The 19,262-nt window shown below is 47.8% G+C and overlaps 2 protein-coding genes across 5 annotated transcripts in view; both read left to right on the top strand.

Moving 5' to 3' along the window:
* Nucleotides 1-11,397, top strand: part of IFT122 (intraflagellar transport 122) — a 32,599-nt gene extending 21,202 nt beyond the window's left edge. For 2 of the 4 annotated variants that reach the window (XM_074836773.1, XM_074836776.1), the window contains 11 exons: nt 325-496; nt 1,574-1,676; nt 3,220-3,360; nt 4,390-4,487; nt 5,423-5,523; nt 6,680-6,845; nt 7,806-7,917; nt 8,370-8,498; nt 9,333-9,409; nt 10,103-10,267; nt 10,949-11,397. In XM_074836773.1, the coding sequence (XP_074692874.1) occupies nt 325-496; nt 1,574-1,676; nt 3,220-3,360; nt 4,390-4,487; nt 5,423-5,523; nt 6,680-6,845; nt 7,806-7,917; nt 8,370-8,498; nt 9,333-9,409; nt 10,103-10,267; nt 10,949-11,038 (1,354 nt within the window). In that variant the 3' untranslated portion in view covers nt 11,039-11,397. Of the gene's footprint in view, nt 1-324; nt 497-1,573; nt 1,677-3,219; nt 3,361-4,389; nt 4,488-5,422; nt 5,524-6,679; nt 6,846-7,805; nt 7,918-8,369; nt 8,499-9,332; nt 9,410-10,102; nt 10,268-10,948 lie in introns of those variants that run through there. The other 2 variants (XM_074836775.1, XR_012624771.1) reach the window with 2 other exon arrangements.
* Nucleotides 11,398-15,015: 3,618 nt separating this feature from the next.
* On the top strand, nt 15,016-19,152 carry RHO (rhodopsin). Its single transcript, XM_074836777.1, has 5 exons — nt 15,016-15,500; nt 16,410-16,578; nt 16,676-16,841; nt 17,083-17,322; nt 17,742-19,152. Exons 1-5 carry the CDS (start codon nt 15,140-15,142, stop codon nt 17,859-17,861), a joined length of 1,056 nt encoding a protein of 351 aa, XP_074692878.1. The 5' UTR covers nt 15,016-15,139; the 3' UTR covers nt 17,862-19,152.
* The last annotated feature ends 110 nt before the right edge of the window (nt 19,153-19,262 follow it).

Below are 19,262 nucleotides of genomic sequence, written 5' to 3'. Positions count from 1 at the left end.
TTATTCAGGAGCCTTTTGTTTAGGTTGGGGTTGAGGAAGTGTGTCCCATGTCACTTAGTCACCTACTCCCTCCCTCCATCTTCCTGACTGTGCAGAGTCTGAGATCTGGAGTTGCATGTGTGAGTAAAGATGGAAGGAACAGGTCTCGAGTTTGCAAAAAGAAAAAAAAGGCATTTGGAAAACTGTTTAAACAGTGTTGCGTGGTACTATTATGATATTTATTAAGTCATAACCGATTGAAGGTGAAGTTGTTACAATAATTAAACAAAAGACAAACCAACAAGACAGAACCTGAAACATCTGGCTTCTTTTTGCTGGGTCTAGGTTAATTGAAATTGCTCGGAAACTGGATAAAGCAGAGCGAGAGCCCTTGTCAAAATGTGCCTTCTATTTTAAGAAACTTGATAACCCTGGCTACGCAGCAGAAACCTACATGAAGGTTGGTGACCTGAAAGCATTGGTCCATCTCCACGTGGAGACTCACCGCTGGGAAGAAGTAAGCGTGCCTGTGATTCCTGTGTTTAAAACCACCACTTCTTACTGTCTGGAAGGGAGTCAAATGTCTGGCTCCCCCACCACTGTAGTGAAGGGAGAGGCGGGGGGAGGCTCCTGTAGAGTGTGATTCAGAGTGTTTAAGTTAACTTTGTATGCTCAGGGTGTGTTTGGTGGTGGTTTGGGGTTTGTTTTTCTTTTTTCTTTTTAGTTTCCTGGTTGAGTATTTCTTGGTCTCACTTCTGAGCACCTTTTTTGCTTGTTGAGTTGTAGTTGCCCACTTCCTATGGTAATTCATGGGATGTTTCTAGTCCATCAGAAAGAATAAATAGTAATTATAGCATGGGAAATTCTGTTTTGAACTGTATTATTTGTAATTTGGACACACCTGAGTGAGAATGCCGTTCACATGATTTAGATCTGATGAATGTGTGCTGTTAGTGTGGATCCCACTCTATAACTGGATTTATGCTTTTGATTAGGTAAAGTTCTGACCTCACTGGCTTTTTCCATAAAAGCGTGGGTCTGCCAGTATCACCCACTTCACAGTGGGAGTCTTATTTCTTCACATGAAGCTCTTGATAGGTGTAGTTTCTTAAGGAAATGTTTTCAAAGTGCTGTGGGAATTGACAGACCCCTTCACCAGTTATATGGGGGCTTTGGAAAATTGTAGACTTAGTCCTTTATTGACCAGTTAGCGAGTTTAGAAAGTGAATCTAAACTGCATTTATAGTGTTACTTCAATTTCTTCAGAAGATATATTCAGTAAAAATAAAAATATTTTTTGTCCCTTGCTGTGAAATCTACTAAATTTCCTAGACAATCACTTTCAGGTTTCCCTGATTCAATAGCCAGACTGTTACTATGCTTAGCTTCTTTTCTTTTGTTGTTGATCGCTTTTTATTTTAAAATACATTAGTTTCATACTGGAGAGAATATGGATTACACTCTCTATTCTGTGTATGTATTTTTGTTGTGAATTTACTTAGAGCTAAAGGATCGATCCCATGGCATATTCTAAACCCTTTAACTGTTTAAACCATTCAGTATTCTAAAAATAAGGGGTTTTTATTTACCTCAGGCATTTGCTTTGAGTGAAAAGCATCCTGAATTCAAAGATGATGTCTATGTCCCTTATGCTCAGTGGCTGGCAGAGAATGATAGATTTGAAGAAGCCCAGAAAGGTAAGAATGCCACTGACATCCCTGGTCGCTCAAAATTTACTCCGTACTTTTCCCATACAGAATATGCAGTCTCTGCCCTGGAGAGTTTCTTATCAGTGGGGTTCAAAACCAAACAGAACTGGTGTTTTCATGCTGGTCTTAAAGTAGCTGGAGGTCTCCTTATTTGATAAGAACACATGATGGATCTATCAAAAATCATGGCATCTAAATACAGGTCCAGATTTTCCATCTTGTCGTATATCTGAGTGTGGCACATATGGCAACAGTATTTGGCATATAAGCCGAACTGTCTTTATTAATATTTTTATCACAATAGAATTCAAAAACTGGCAGCCATCTAACAAACCTGAGCAGAAAGCATAGTTTTTCCTTATATTTAAGTAATGTTGGGTTTGTACAAGTAAAATTTTCCTGTTTCTTTAAGAATTTTCATGCATTTTGTGAGGCTTATAAAACTACCTTTAAAGAGAACTGTCAACCTTCCATCATGTGGACAGGCTTCAGAATTTAATTTGTAAACTGTTCCAGGGACAAGGAGCCGTTGAAGCAAGCTCCATGTGGAGCCAGCACGTTTTTAGTACGGTTACTTTTCTCAGGTGCAGCTCCATGTGCCTGTTGCATCTGCTGTTTGCAGAGCCAGCTCAGATCTAAGTGTATAACTGGATTTGCTTGTAAGGGCCAAGCTAGGGAACATGCCAGACGTGAGCTGTCTCCACACAAAACCGGTTTGTGTGTCCCGGCACCGAACGTGGTTTTAGGGCAGTTCGGTGGTTTGTGCACAGAACTCTCTGAACAGAGGGATGTTGTTCCCAGTTTGCTCACAAAGCTCTCTGCTGCTGTGGCTCCACCAGTACAAGTGCCCCAGAACTGGGGGAGCTGGAGACCCTTGTGTGGCGGTACGAGAACTGGGCTATATCAGAGCCAGCTGAGGTCAGGAGGCGTTTGTGCTGTGGGGTGGGGTTTTCCCCCCATCCTCATTACCCCGTGTGAAGACTGTGTTTGCCACATGCAAACGTTTACCAAGTGAGAACTGAGGATCTTTCTTTATCTACTGGCTTCTGAGCATCCAATAGAGAAATGCTGTTAATAAATGATAGAAGGATATAGTAGATGCTGTACTCTTTCAAAATATTCAGCATTGCAAACCAGTGCACTAAGATCAAACATTAATTTATTGTCGTTTTGAATGAGGTTGTGATTTGCAGTGTTTAGAGATTGCCATTGTTTGCATAGAGATCTAATCATCGCAGCACTTTTGCTCTTTTCTGTATTTAAAAAAAGCCAGCAAGCGTTGCACAAAGTCTGTGAGCTCAAGAGCTGCTAAGACAGTGCAAAAGCCACAAAATGCCTACAGATGCTTCTCATGTTCCATTAGCGTCGCTGCTTTCAAGGAGAAAAATACCACTGTATAATCCTTTTTATCCTGCCCTGGATAGACTATTTGATACTGGCTGAATAGACTGCTCTTAATTTAAAAACATTAATTTCAGTTAATTGATTTAATCGCGCTGTAAAATCCTCTTTGTTTTGGCCTTCTTTATAGCATTTCACAAGGCTGGCAGGCAGAGTGAAGCTGTGAGAGTGCTGGAGCAGCTAACGCACAATGCTGTGGTTGAAAGCCGATTTAACGATGCAGCTTATTATTATTGGATGCTTTCCATGCAGTGTTTAGATATAGCCCAAGGTAAGTAACTGAAAGGAAGTTTATATTTGTTACCTTCTTGTGTATGCAGACAATTACTGAATTGTGATAGCATTGCTGCCACTACTTCACTGTTGTGGGGTTTTGGTTTGGGTTTTTTTAATGCTGTGCATAACTCTGGCTTGTGCTATTTTTGTTGTCCCCTTGGTTTTCCCATGTGCTTATTTAAAACAAATAAGCAAAACAGCAACATCGTCATGCGTAGGCCTCCTTTTGAAATCTGACTAGAATCAAAATCGCATCTCCTGGGACCATGTATCCTCATGTGCCTTCCCACAACACACTTTAACTAGGGAAGTGATTGGAGGCTTAAAGTACTAGTAAATAAAAGATGATTGTGGAGTGTAAGATACATCTAGTATTTGAACAGAGGTTGGAGAGGTACTTTACAAATTATTTCTGCCAACAGAGATAAAACTGATTGTTTGTTAGCTATCATCTTGTCTTCTGAATGTATTTGACTAGAAGAGAGGTGGAGCCAGTTAATAGGTGTAACTTAGTAATAATGAATACAAATGATTGGTAATAGTTCCTTTTGCCTGGTGTTGTAAGTAACTTTGTTGTTGTTCAGCTGATGCGTGATAGTGCTGATCTGTTACCCTTCAGGTATTTTAGAGATGCAAACTTTTCCAATTGGCTTAGTAGTGTACTTAGTATTTATGAAACAAATGGTTCAAAACTCATTTTATTTGTAAACTGAATTTATGGATGAGGCTTTCAGTGATGCACACCTACTATTGTCTACCTCTAACTAAGCTATAGCCTCTAGCTGTGTTTAAAACCTTGCCTCAACTGTTTTGTGTTTCACCATTCTTGTTCTAGACCAGGATTTGCTCAGAAAGGTGTCAAGTCTGTATAATGTGTGGCTTGCACAGGTAGATGGGACACACTTGGACTGGTACATAACTCTTTTGGAAGTGCTGGAGCTGAAATCACAATATGCTGTTTTCTTCCAGTGGAGTCTCACAGACTCATCTTGGCGACTTACACTGATGCCTTTGTCTCCCGCAGAGAATGAACAACAGAAGACTGAAATGTTACAGAAGTTCCATCACTTCCAGCATTTGGCAGAAGTTTACCATGTCTATCACTCCATTCAAAGATACACTGTAAGATACTCACTTTAGAAGTTGTCTATTTATGCTTCCTGAGCATTTTTCTTTAGGGAGCGCAGAAATAACTAGGAATAATTAATGACTTTTCAGGCAATTAAATACTTAGTATAGATTAGCAATACTGTGTAGTAACTTCATTCATTTATTTATTTTATTTTATCATACAGCCTTCTGCTGTACTGTACAGGAACTTCTGTTGTCTTAGTTCCTACAAACTGCAGTCCAGTTTTAGCAGCTCTGTGCTTGTCTCAGTGTGGGTCAAAGGTAGGACAATGACAGACTTCCCAGCCCTTTTTGACTGGTTATATCGATTTGGTTCCACAGTGACGTGGGCCTCTGGTCAGCTCTCCCTTTAATCACGGGAAAACAAGATGGAGCAGAAGGAGGCACCCCAGCTGAGGGATTCCCATAGCGTGGCATGTGTGTCAGTAGTGGTGTGTGTGAGCTACTCCAAAATGATAAGCGGTCGTGAGTGAAGAGCTCCCACTGCTCCAGCAATGAGAGTGATGCTGCTGCTGCCACTGTTGGTGAAAATATCTCTGGGGAAACGTTTGAGAGCCCTTGATCTGTGCCCTTGCCCGAAGAAAGACTCTGTGCTAGGGAGGTCCTTGCTGCTCAGGCTGCTGCAGACCTTACGGTGGTGCAGACTCTGCGCTGCTGCTGGCCAGTCTGCCCTCCTTTTTCAATAGCTGGTGAAGGTTCTGGTGTGTCTACGTGGATCTCTTTCCCTCTTTTTCTGCATGTAGTAGGGATGAGCTCTGGTGATAAAGACGTGCAAAATCCACTTGCTGTATTCTGTCAGCACCTTTTCTTTTTGCAACTGTATGAAAGAAACACAGTACTTGAGATGCCTCATGCTGAGATGCTTAGGGAGAGGAGTTGTTGGTTTTCCAGCTTAGAAATATGTGTCTGTGTTTTTAATGCTGCAGGAGGAGCCTTTCAGTTTCCACTTGCCTGAAACCCTCTTCAATATTTCCAGGTTTCTACTTCACAGCTTAACAAAGGAGACTCCTTTGGGGATCTCAAAAGTGTATCCTTCCAATACAGTACAAAATCTAGAAATTATCTTGTGACGTATGTGAAAGGAATAATTGCTGTTGATCCACAATGCAGAGGTCTCCTGTAGGGTATCTTCAGTTTCAGCTGTTGGTTATAGTTTCTGGAAACTGACTTTTGTCCCTAAGGGAATAATCAGCATTTTCAAACCATTACGTGTTTAACAGCACTACCTGTTCGTTTTTAATAGTTCTGGAGAGCTGTACAAATCAACTAACATGTAATTCTCAGAACCATCCACCCCGTCTGGTGTATCACCTTTGTCAGAGAAGCAAGTTTGAGGATACCAGTCACTGCAACAGGATGTTGGCTCTGAATCTTGACAGTGTTGTTGCAAGGAGACTGCACTGAGACAGGAGCAGGGGGAAATCCAGGAGCTTTCGCCTCACAGGAGGCTGGTGGAGCTGTGTAGTCTGTCGGGAGAATGTTTGCACAGCTTTGTTGGGGCATATTGCATCTTTGGAGAGTGCTGCTTAAACACTCTGTGTGAACCCTGTGGAAATGCACCTGTCTGTAAAAGATAACAAGAGGGGTCGCTGGATGCCATAGGGAGGCCTGATTTTCTTGTTTTCACTTCATTTATGGCTTTGGATGGGGTGTTAGCTTTCCTTTTGATAACTTCGTCACTTACAAATGTATAATCTTTCATAACACGTCTTGTGATCAGTGGTTTCTGAACAGCAGGTACTGCTGTACCCCGATGAAAGGGAACGACAACCCGCGGTCAGTGACACAGAGCATATCTGCTTTAGCTGCAGCAAGATCGTGTGTATTTAGTTGGTGTCCGTGGGTTGCTGGTGGTGTAAGATTTTTTGGAGTTGTTTTTTTGGCTGGGGGAAAAGCTGTTCACCCTAAAATTACTGAAACTTTGTAAGTGGAATAAGAATATTTAACCAAAGCAGTGTTCATGTAGCATCAGTTCCTTACTGTGCTAATAATTGCCCGCAGACATTTTGGTAGTTCTTTCACACTTGTTTTTAAATGGAGTTATGTAAATAGAATTTTCTTGTTAAAGCCTGTTTAAAGTACCGGTGCAGGGTATGCTTCATTGCACATCTTCTCTGATTAGAAAGAGTGTTGCAGTTTTTCCTAAATGCCGTATGTATTTTTATTCCTTAATTAAATTATAGCAATACATTATTTGCCCTGGCAAAGCAGAGTAAAGCTCTTGGTGCCTATAAACTGGCTCGTCACGCCTATGACAAGTTACAGGGACTGCAGATCCCAGCGAGGTTCCAGAAATCGATTGAGCTGGGCAGCCTGACAATCCGGTCTAAGCCCTTCCATGACAGCGAAGTAAGTTGTGCTGTGTTTCATGTTAATCGCTAATACGTGGCCTAATCCAAGAATCTGAGTTGCCGTATGCACAAAAAAATCTGAAATATATTATGCATAGCTCTGTGGTATAATTATATTTCTGCTGGAAACACAGGCCTTCTATTGTTATTCTTCAGGTCAGACTTGCTTGTGCTCCTGAGAACAAATTAAAATCAGCCCTTTCTTTATGGGCAGCTTCCATCCTCCCTCTGCTGTCTTGCATCTCTGCCTATTAATTCTTTCAAGCCTTTTCTCTCCGATCCACACGCAATTACTCCACAGTCTCTGTCTCTCTCTCCAGCTGGAGGTCACTTTCATTTGTCCCACTCTGAGCACTCCTTCCCTCCTCCCCCTATCCCTTGAATGACCTTCCTTCCCCAAGTCTTATTTTAACACCTTTTCTTCTTTAGCTGAAGTCTGACTTTCTGCAGTGCTCTATAAAGCCGTGTCTCACGGAGTACTCGCTAAAAATAAAATGTATTGTGCAAGGAACATGCACCTGGCCACCTGAAATAATAGAAGCACAATCTTAAGAACTGCCTAAAATAACTGTGCTCTTGAAAAGGAGAGATGAATTAATTGGAGAACTTGAATTTGACCAAACCTTAGAGCAAAAAACTTTGCTTTGGTAACCTTCTTTTCGACTTCTTTTGTCACTGTGTATTTGATGCAGAATTCTGCTTCTGTTACTGCAAGGTGAAAATTTAATTGTTAGAATGGTGAAGACAGCTATTTTTAATGTGAAAACTTGCTGTTTTCTTAAAAAGGGAAAGCATTTTCAGATGTTAAAGGATCCGATTTCACAGCAGTATTTCTCCAGATTAGCGCTAATGTAACACCAGTGGTGTAAACCCAAGGAGCACATATTTAACTGGAAACAAAGAGTTCGGGACGAGCTGATCTGTTTACGATTCCTGTGCTCTGTGTGTGTCTTTGCAGGAGCTTGTGCCCTTGTGCTACAGGTGCTCCACCAACAACCCGTTGCTAAATAACTTGGGGAACGTCTGCATTAACTGCAGACAACCTTTTGTCTTCTCGGCTTCCTCCTATGGTGCGTTGGAATATCGCATTTACTTGTGCTTCTTGAGTAGATAAATGTTAACTGAACGGAGTAGGTTAGTGCTTAATTTGTTCTCTCTGCAATGTTATTTGGACAAACACATCTTTCCTTTAGTGTTTTTTGGATTTGACTGAGGGGCTGCCTCTTGTCCCGGGGATTGCTGGATTTCATTGCAAGATAGCAGCAGCAGTGAAGCATTGCTCTGTTACGAGACACTGAATCTACAGAGTGTCTTATTAACACAAATGCAGCCCTTTGAGAAGTTGAGGGGGTTTTGGTTTGTTTTAATTTTATTTAATTTAACGCGCTTCACGAGAACGTGTGGGCAGAACACCACCGTCCTGGAAGGCAGAGGGTGTTATTTCTTAAGGGGCACAGTATCTTCTAGGAGGCATTTTCTGAGTTCTAGCAGGTCAGTGCTCCCTGCTTTTCTCACCCTTCAGAAGTACTGCATCTGGTTGAGTTCTTTTTGGAAGATGGCATCACGGATGAAGAAGCTGTCGCTCTCATTGATCTTGAAGCTCCAAGATTGAATAAAAGAGAGAATAAATGGAAAGAGATGATGACTGACAGTATCCTTTTGATTAAAATTGGTTTCCAGTCCTTTTCTTAGGGGAAAAAAGTATCAATTTTTAATTTTTTTTTTTCCCCTTAGGCTGAAAATTTTCTTTTTTTCATATGACTGCTGTGAGTACAGTTGCATCATCTTTCCTTTTCAAGTTAGGATAACCACCAAAGTGATGGTTTAACTAAGCCTAATATTTTCATAAAGCTTTGCCGTCAGGACAATTTGTTTCTAATCATGTGAAATACTTCTTGTTAACAGTGGAATACCATCCTTTACCTGTTCTGTTTGAACTGCTTCCTGTAAGGAATGGGGAGAATCTGAAGTGTGTTGCTCCCTCCTGATGACAGCTCCCTTGCCTTCTCTTAGCCAAGGGCAGCCAGTGTGGATGTTCTTCGTGGCCATTCCTGTTGGAATCTGGTTTGTAAACCAGTTGCTCTGGGGGCATATAATGTGAGGTGCAGAGTAATGCACAAGAAAACACAATTTCTGACTAAAGCTGTCCCAAAATGTAATTTAAGGAGGTTGCTTCATTTGCTTTTTGTCATCTGTCAGGAGGGGGCAGAGAGGGAAGGAAGGCCGAGCTGATGTCATCCTTGTGGTCAGCTTTGCTGCTCTACAGCAGCTGCAATAGTAAATTCCCCCAGTCGCTGTGAATCACAGCAAGCCCTTCTCTAGTACTTTCTGTAATAATCTGGGCACTGGAGCAGCTTGAAAATACTCTGGAGCAGCAAGGATAGCAGTCCTGCTGGTATGCTTTCATGTTTATTCTGTGTGCTTGCTGCTGTGAGGACTGCTAATTTTATAGGAACTCTTTTTCTTCCTTAAGAAATGCATCTAGATGCACAGAGTTTGAGGCTCGATGACAATACAGATATTACTGAAGATGATCCTTTTACAGCAAAACTGAGCTTTGTGGTAAGAGCCTTACCTGTATCTTCCAGTTGTTTCTCTCTTGCTACCAACAGAAATGAATAGAAGATTGTAACTTACAGTCCATGCTGCTCTTTTGGTGTGAATGTGTTACAAAGCCTGCTGCACGAGGGGTGCAAAGCAGGGGGCTGGGAGAGAGGGGTGGCACCTGAGGGGGAACGGGTTTACCAGTTAACCCCCTCTTTGGGGGGGAAAAAAAAAAATTTAAAAAAAAAACCCAAACAAAAAACCCCCAAAAAAAGCCACAAAAAATGCCAGAAAAAAACCAAACCTAACAAAAAACTACAAAACAACAAAGATCTTAAAGTAATCATTCCTGGAATTTGGTTTTATTATCATACAATTGCCCCCAGGGTATTTCTGTGTCTAGGCAATATACCTGTAAAACAGTCCTTGCTGTGAAGTTTGAGTAGAGACTGTGGGCATAGGTGTTATTTGCAAGGAATTGTGGTAAAAAAAATAATAGAAGGTCGCTGAAACAAAGTCAGAGAAGTGGCTGGGTGCTGCTGTCGCTGAAGGTACTGGCAGAACTGGTGGTGAGTTTGGTGGGACCAGACTCAGGCCGATTCTATATTCGCTTTTTCTACCAAATTTTACTTTGCTTCTTTCAAGACCTTATTAATCCTCAAAGGGCTTTGCAGCTGGTAATTAATTCTTTCCAAACCTGCTCTCCTGCAGCAAGGAGGCTCAGAATTTGTTCCAGTGATTGTGAATCGTGCTGTCCTCCAGTCGATGAGCCGGAGGGACGTCCTGATTAAACGCTGGCCAAAGCCACTGCGCTGGCAGTACTACCGCTCCCTGCTACCCGATGCCTCCATTACCATGTGTCCATCGTGTTTTCAGGTAGTGTGTTCATGGAGAGGTTGGAAAAGAAAAAAGAAAGAAAAACACCACACCCTACCGAGAACCCTATGGCTGAAACAATTCTTATAATTGAAACCTTGTTCTTTAAAATGTATTCAACAAATTCCTGAATGATGTAGAGGCAGAGTAGGGAATGAAAACCGAAAACGAAGCTGTGGGATGCCCAGAGGAACAGCCGCCTTCTGAAAACTTTGAGGTAGCTGAACTTGAGACATTGCACTGACAGCAAGCCAGAGTCTCCCGAGCAAACCTGGGCTGAACAGCAAATGTGATTCAGATTTATTTCTTTCTGCTCTGTCTCCGACTTCCAGCCTCGCCTAGCAGGGAAAGTTGGTCAGTAACTAAGTTAGCTTGTGGTTCAGTCCCTCTCCCTCTCCTTCCCCTCTCAAGAATCACTGTTTGAAATACTGGAATTGAGTCACGTTTGCTTACACAGAAACTGTCTAATTTTTGTCCTTCATTCTGCAGAAGTAATTAATTGGTTTGTGCCTCTTCAGCAGCATTGGCAGTGGTCTCTGAAATGCTTGCTGCTGTACGTTAAAGCAGCTGAAAGTAAGAGGCCCAAAGGTCTGTGCCCTAGCAAAGCCATTGAGCTCAGTTTGCATTTTCTTTGAGCAAGTCACAGGCTAACTTGTCCCTAAATCTGTTCCCAATTAACAGATGTTTCACACAGAAGACTACGAGCTTCTCGTACTCCAGCATAATTGTTGTCCGTTCTGTCGACGGAGAATAGATGAGTCAAACCAATGAAGAAAAGCAATCTTATACCTCCACGAGCAGACTTCCCTATTGGCTTGGCAAAGCACTTCCTGGACTCACAGAGTTTTCCTAAAGAGCTTAGTTAGGGCATCTTGTTCCATTTTGTACAAAAGAGTGGAACTGAGTTGAAGAAATCTAACTATTTTTTTATAATGATGTCTGTCGTTTGTGAATATCCTCTACATTTTGCAGGCAAGCAGCTGAAGTGCCACAGATTTTTACAGGAATGTTTCTAGGGTCAAGTTCAACCTTGAAGTAATTGTTTTTACTCCAACTTGTGTTAGGACTGGATTTGCTCCTTAATATGTACCCGTTATTGACAGATCTTCAAATAAATGGGACTATTTTTCACTACTCTTTGTCTTGGAATTTGCTATAGTGCTGCTTCCTCTGGGCTTGATTTTCTTTCTATTGCACTTAGGCAAGAACAGCACTAGAGTTTAGAACTCTTAAAATGTGATCTTAAGAGTTACTGCTCTTGGCATTGAGGGCCATCTCACAGCCACACTGAGGAGCGGGGGCAAAGCTTTTAATCTGCGTAGAATTCCCCCTTGTTGAAGTGCAGAATGCCAGGTTGTGCCTGGAAATGGGCATTTCACATTACGCTGCCCAGACACAGGGACCTCAACCGCCCACTGCTGCCTGCGTAATCCTGGTGACATCAGCGTGTTCACCACTAACGAAAGAAACACGGCTGACCTGAGGGGCTGGACTGCATCTGTGGGCACTATTTGCCAGGAACACGAAAGCAGCTGAGGGCTCGCAGCCAGCCAGTGGTTCCCCACAGCTGGGAAGGGTTCTTCACTCTGCCGAGGAAAGCCGAAGGGCTGTAGCTTGCTGCGCTACTAAAATGGGGGTAGCTCCACACCTCCCGCCCTCCCCTCAGCTCTTGCAGCGCCAGGAGCTCGCGTGGGTCCTTGCCCTTGCCCTGACGGGGCAGAACTTGCGCAGTGACTGGCTGGGCTGGAGAAGAGCTGGGGAGCAATAGGTCTCTTGGCTTCAACCCAGGACAAATTGTGTCCATGTTGCCGTGAGTTCTGTAGTTGTTGTGACACTCCGTCTGTCACAGCCTCCCTTTGTTTTGAGAGGGAAATGATATTCCCCTTACTGGCTGAGGCTGTTGGGTGCTGGAGCAGCACTTTGCACCTGAGACTAGTGATGTCTCCGTGTCTGCCGGAGTTCCTCTTGAAAGTGTCACCCTGCAACGGCCCTGTGGGGTTTCTGAGTCCCTCGGTGGTTCCTGACCAAGTTTCTTAATTTGGCGCTTCAAAAAGATTCTGTTCCAATTACCACTCATCTGTCACTGTTTGCAGTGAAGACTTTGCGGCTGGCGTGGATAAATGATGCTGTTTGAGATGGGAGCCAGAATGGAATTAAGCTCGTTCTCCCAGAACCGAGCTGGCTTTGCAGAGTGGGAATGAAAAATTATAAAAATAAATAGGTAGGGTTTGCCGTGACACAGAGACAAAAAGGATCAAGCAAGGAAGCTTTTTTTCTTTTTTTAAGCACTACTGTGAATACAGTCTAGGTTTGAAAAGCGTATTGGGCTTTTCCAGGCAAAAACACAACTCGACACATCTCATCCACTGTGAAGATGTTATAGTTCCAGACTGCCTTGTGCCAGTGACACTCTCGGGTAGCTTCATGGTGCGGAGTCCCTGGATGTACAACTCCCACCACGGCACTTCTTCCCGAAGCTGTTGGGAGTGGTTGGCCGAGGGATTTCTTGGGTTTGCACCATTGTACCCCCTTAGCGCTCGCCTGTCCCGCTGCCGCACTGCAGTGGTGACGCACGCCGGGCCCTAAGCCCTGGGCAGCGGCTGCTAACCTCAGCAGTGGCTTTACTGCATCAGAGCTGAAGGTGGCATATTTGTGTATTGGGAAGATAAACCTTTAATCCTTCTTGTATGCCCAGGTACAACTATAAACAGCTGCATTTGCAATTAGACAGTGGCACTGCTCTGGCCTTGGCAATGTGTGTGAAAAGTTAATTGAGAGTGACTTGGGACGAGGGAAGTGTGTGTGAGGATGTGGTATGTCCACGCTGAAGACCTTTGGGCCTGTCCTGAGTGATGGTGTCCTGCCTTTGGCTGCAGCCAGCACGTCAGCTCCTTCAGACCTTCCCCACTTAGAGGGAAGGTTTCCCAGCTTGGCATCCTCTTTAAAGAGAGAACAGCGCTTTGTGCTTTTTTCATTTTGCATGTGCCAGACTAACACTGGTGAAAACTGGGCTGGTACTGGAGGAAGTTTATTAAGAGGAGGTGAGCTCCTGCCCACCTCGCAAGCACCAGCGGCTCTGGCACGTCCCCCTGCACGGGGTGAGGCACTTGCAGTCACCCACTCCCCTCCGGGCTGGAGGAGCGCCCAGCTCAGCCCCCTGCTGCAGCTAAAACAGCAAGGGGAGGCGGGTGCTTGGGTCCCCTCCAGCACCTGTCCCCCCAGTTCTTGCCTGGCCTCTGCAGGGAACCAGCTGGTCCCTGCTGGAATGATACCACCTGCTAATGAGAAAGGTGATAAACAGGGGAAAATAGCTTTGGAGCTTGATCATGATGGTGTGAACTGTAAGGAACCACCTTCTCCAGAAGAGGTATCCCCTGCAGTTGGCTTCGCTCTGCTCACTCTGCTGTACATGTCTTGTTGCCTCTGAAAAATTAAGAAAAGATACTATCTGTCTCAGTCATGGGCTGGCACAAAGAACATTTCAAGCACAACTGAGTGCATCGAGGGGGGAGGCAGAGAGGTAGGGAGCACATGGAAGGCTCCCAAGAGGCTTCTCCTGTGGAGTTTGGTGATTCTGCAAGGTTTCAGGGGGACCAAAGGTGTCTGTCAGTGAGCAGAGGAGGTTGAGTGTTGCCTTCAGCTCCGACCCTCCCTCCAGCAGCCTTCCAGCACCAGTGCAGAATGACACCTGTGCCGGACAGACGGACTCAGTCATTTATTAGCTGTTACCAAAGTAATAGGCACAACCCAAACCACGTACAAAGCCGGGCACAGGGGAGATGGTGCAGCTGGAAACCTGTCAGCAGGGTCAGTGTTTCACTGTGGTGTTCAAACCTCCCCGGCCCAGCCCTGTAGCAGAAAAAGAGGTGGCTGAGAGCACATAGAAGAGGGGTTGGGGGTGCTGGTGCTGCCTGCACGCCCTCCCGCAGGCAGTGGTGGTTACAGTGGGGACGGCTCTGGCAGGGACCAGCTGTTGTCATGGACCCACTTTCCCGGTGTAAGAACGGGCCTGGGACACCCCTGTACCGCTGACAGACTACCCTGCACTGCACCAACCCAACCCAGCCCAGCCACCCTCTGCAGCCCCCCTTGAACTGCAAACTTCTCTCCTGTCAGTGGGGGACAGAAAGGAGCTGCTGTTTGTTGGCGAGTGCCAAAAGCTTGGCCCAGGAGCCTTGGGAAAGCGTGGCCAAGAGCAGGGTGCCCGCGTGCCCTGCCTTCCCCTGGCACATCCGCCGGCAAGCTGACGGGAACGCGTCCCCTTCCTGGTACCTCTCTGTGGGGAAACTGAGGCAGCACGCCTCTGAGTGCCCATGGAGGGTGGACTGGGGACCTGGGGGGCAGGAGAGGCCAGTGCCTCCCCCCGGGGAATGTGGGTGTCCAGCTCTGGATCGTGGGGTGCAGACTGCCATGGGTGCGGGGCCCACCCCAGACCCTGGCTCCCTGGGGAGCGCAGCCATGCTGAGGGGTGAGTGTGCAAGTGGAGCTGCACTCCGGTTTGGGCCCCCCCCCCCTCCCCAAATGAAAGGTGTGGTGCAGAACTACCTCTTTATATGTGACCATGAACCATGGTCTCCAACAATGACAGCGTGGGCCAGAAACAGGTGTCACCTTAATACCAGCCCAGGAAAGCCAATTACCCCTGGATGATTATGTTTAATAATTCTCTAAGCCCTAATCGCGCTGACACCAATGCCTGGAGCTTACCCCAGGGGGCACTTTATAAGGGGCGCCCTGCGGAGGTGAGCGTAGCCACTTCTTGGGGTGACGGCGAAGGCTGAGAGGTGGCGGGAGCCCCACTTCAGAAGCGATCACCCTGCGCACAAAAGAAACCCCTGAGTAAGAGCAAAAGGCACCTCACAAACCGCAACCATGAATGGAACAGAAGGCCAAGACTTCTACGTACCCATGTCCAACAAGACTGGGGTGGTGCGGAGCCCCTTCGAGTACCCCCAGTACTACCTGGCTGAGCCCTGGAAGTTCTCGGCACTGGCTGCCTACATGTTCATGCTGATCCTGCTCGGCTTCCCCATCAACTTCCTCACGCTGTACGTCACCATCCAGCACAAGAAGCTCCGGACGCCTCTAAACTACATCCTTCTGAACCTGGCAGTCGCTGACCTCTTCATGGTCTTTGGAGGCTTCACGACCACCATGTACACTTCGATGAATGGGTACTTTGTCTTTGGAGTAACAGGGTGCTACATCGAAGGCTTCTTTGCTACACTGGGCGGTAAGATTTCCAAATATCCAAAAATCTTCTGCCAGGAATTGCCCCAGATTTTAGGAGGGGGAGGGGGGATGCCCAGATGATCTTGGAAAAACATGGTATCTGGAAGGTCCTTGGTCTGCTGCTGCTGCGGGCCAAGGCAGTTGCAGTGTTTCAGGGTGGGAGGTGAAGAAAGTGACAAATGACGCGCTTTTTTTGGATGTTATTTTGGTAGCCACCTGCTCAGAATCCTGAGAACAACAAGTGCAGCAATGAAAAGCAACCAGCAGCAGATTTTGCAGTTGCTGGATTTGCACATCTTTTTGGCTTGCTGTCTGACTTGAGAGATGACAAATTTGTTCTTCCTGTTCCGTGGGGCTGAGTCTGTCACTTGCTCTGCTGCGGTGCGTGCTGGTGCAGGCTAGCAAAGCTGCCTCTCCCCACGCCAGCCAGGCTCTGACCGAAACAGATGTTAAATAAAAATCATGTGTCTAAAAATCCCCTCCTCCATTCAGCTCAGCCTTCAGCCACAGGCAACTTTTACTGGTTTGGTCCTTGTGGCACAAGTTTCCAGGGAATCTGTGGGTAGCGAGGGGCAATCCTGGGACAACGGGTGCTCGCTGCGTCTCCCAGCGGGACTGTGGGCTCGCAGGTGCTGCCCTGGATGAGCAGGAGGATGCAGCTGTGGATCTCAAAACACAACAGCCAAGTGGTTCCTGTGGGTCTGCGGTGCAGTGGGAAGGTGTCTTCTCATGCCTTCCTACTGCACCTGCGCTTGGCCGTTGTTCCGAACCCTTGCTGGGGATTTACCTGTTGCCAGGGGTCTTCCTCGGGAGCAACAGTCCGAGGAGGCCTCATGCTGCCATCAGTGTGTATTTCTCCTCCCGTTGCTCTAAGCCCCTGTGTCCCTCTTTCTCTTTCTCCGTGGTGCAGGTGAAATTGCTCTCTGGTCGTTGGTTGTCCTGGCTATCGAAAGATACGTAGTGGTCTGCAAGCCCATGAGCAACTTCCGCTTTGGGGAGAACCACGCCATCATGGGCGTTGCCTTCACCTGGGTCATGGCCTTGGCCTGCGCAGCTCCCCCGCTCTTTGGCTGGTCCAGGTAGGGCGGGTTTTGTGCCTGGGGCTGTGGGTGACTCGGCCGTGGCTCCCAGCTGGTCCCCTGAGCTGGCCGCTGACCCGCCTGGCTCCCCTTGCAGGTACATCCCCGAGGGCATGCAGTGCTCGTGCGGAATTGACTACTACACGCTGAAGCCAGAGGTCAACAACGAATCTTTTGTCATCTACATGTTCGTGGTTCACTTCACGATCCCGCTGACGGTCATTTTCTTCTGCTATGGGAACCTGGTTTGCACCGTCAAGGAGGTGGGTACCTGCCAGTGGCAGTGGGCCAGGGGCCACCTCCAGCCCCGGTGCAGGGAAGGGGCCAACACCAGGCTCCAGCCTGGTGACAGACGGGGCCCTTGGGGGGCCAGGCGGCCCCTCCACGAAGCCGGTAACAGCCAGCTCCAGATGTGCAGCCCAAGTACCCCAATCCTTACCCTGCCTCCCGGGCCGGCGCAGCCCTCCCCAGCTCCCTCATCTTCCCGTTCCCTTCTGCCCACAGGCCGCGGCCCAGCAGCAGGAGTCTGCCACCACCCAGAAGGCAGAGAAGGAAGTGACCCGCATGGTCATCATCATGGTCATCTCCTTCCTGATTTGCTGGGTCCCCTACGCCAGCGTTGCTTTCTACATCTTCACCAACCAGGGCTCGGACTTCGGGCCCATCTTCATGACCATCCCGGCATTCTTTGCCAAGTCCTCCGCCATCTACAACCCTGTGATTTACATCATAATGAACAAACAGGTAACTGGCAGGATGCCAGGTGATCTCTTCTTTTGTGTTTTGCTTTGTAACAGCTTATAGAGTTATGGCACCTCAAGGTACCAGTGGGCTGTGGGGGGAGTTTGTCTCCTGGCACGCAGGAGGGCGACTGTGTCACTCATCCTTGGTGTTGCATAAATCTCATCAATGCAAGCCCATCCTGTCCGAAATGACACAGGCACTGGGTCGGTGGAGGAGCTGGGGCTGTGTCCATGCCAGCCTCGAGTGGCAGGCAGGGCAGGCAGCAGGCAGGTTGGGCAGCAGGCAGGGCAGGCAGCAGGGAAAGAGACTCCACCGACATGGCACTGTAGTGGTGGGGGCTTCCAAGCAGCTCTGCCGGGCTCGGAGGCAGCCCCGCTGCCCCAGCTGCCTGGCTCACCCCGGGCTTCCCTCTCTTCCAGTTCCGTAACTGCATGATCACAACCCTCTGCTGCGGCAAGAACCCGCTGGGTGACGAGGACACGTCTGCTGGCAAGACAGAGACCTCCTCCGTCTCCACCAGCCAGGTCTCTCCTGCGTAGGCCCCACCGGAGTGGCCAGTCCTCGGGGTGTGCGTCGCCGCCCCGGGAGCATGAACCTCACCCCACCGCTGCCACGGCCCCGGCCCCGCGGTGCGGGCTCCTCTCTCCTGGCACTAGGAACCCTGGGAACAAGGCTGTAAATGTGTACACACGTTTTGTAATTAAAATGCAAAGGCTTAGCTCCTCCACTGGCGTAAATCCGTGCATTTCTGTTGACTTGCTGAGAGCTTGCGCTCCCCCTGCTCCCGGTGCCTGACGCTATGGCCGCGTTGCCACGCGTGAGCCCCGGGCCGTGGCACAGCCGCCCTCGCCTCCCTCGCCCCACCTCAACGGCCCGGCAGCAGCTGGGGCACGTGCCCGGCTCTGCGGGGGCCGGGGCTGGGGCCACCTCCCGGTTCTGCCGCAGGAGGCGGAGCCCGGCCGGTGCCTCCCAGCCGCTCGGCCCTGCCGCGCTCCGGCCGCCCGGGGGGCAAGTCTGGCTGCTGCAAGGTGCCCCCAGCCCTGCCAGGTGCTCCCAGCTCCAGCCCTGCCCCACCTCCAGCATGCCAGAAGCCCCCGGGAGGCACCGTGACCCCTCCGGGGGGGACGGGACGCGAGACCGGTGTGCGCAGGCCCCTCCATGCCGCGGAGGCGATGGCCGCGGATCCTGCCCAGCAAAGCGGGCGGCATGGAGGGGACCTGGCGCGGCACGGCACGGCCACGCACGGTTGGATGCGCTCGGGGAGGGCTGGGTGCTCGCTCCCGCGGGTACCCGGCCCAGCAACGTGCACGCGGTGTCCTCAGCAGCAGCCCCCCTTGATGCCCCCCCAGCAGGATGCACCCCCTCTCTCCCTGTAGTCCCGCCGTTGGTCCTAAGGCATCGCCCGGGGCACGCGCTCTGCCCCGTCCCCGCCACCTCCCCGTCTCAGCTGCAACCAGTTTGGCATCAGCCCAAGTAGGAGGTTTTGGCCAGTGCTTGTGCTTTTGAGGATTGAGCGGTGCATCGCTAAGCTTCCCTCCGCGCTGTAGCAGGCAAGACATGGGAGCATATGGCTCAGAGACGTCGACATATGTTTTAAGCACTACAAGATGGCATATTGCAATTGTAGCAGTGTTCTTCATTTTTATTTTTAGCTCAGTTATACAAATAAGATGTTTTTCTCGCTGTTCAGTGTTATCAACATTTGAAACTATTTTTGTACATTATTATCCTCTCTGATTTCTAATCCTATGCAGCTTTGCAAGTTCTAATAGGGAATGTATGGAGCCCATGCAAGTTAAACCTTTAATAAAGAGCAATTTGCAAGTACAATTCTCTCATTATTTTTTTTTTATCTATACTTCTGCATATTCAGTGAAATCTAAAGATTAGAGGCTTATGAATAATTCAGTGTTTAGGCTGATGTCTGATTCATGTACTTC

The sequence above is a fragment of the Strix aluco genome, chromosome 11 (assembly GCF_031877795.1).
Source record: "Strix aluco isolate bStrAlu1 chromosome 11, bStrAlu1.hap1, whole genome shotgun sequence".
Taxonomy (NCBI): Eukaryota; Metazoa; Chordata; class Aves; order Strigiformes; family Strigidae; genus Strix; species Strix aluco.
This window is presented reverse-complemented; position numbering and strand designations above follow the sequence as displayed.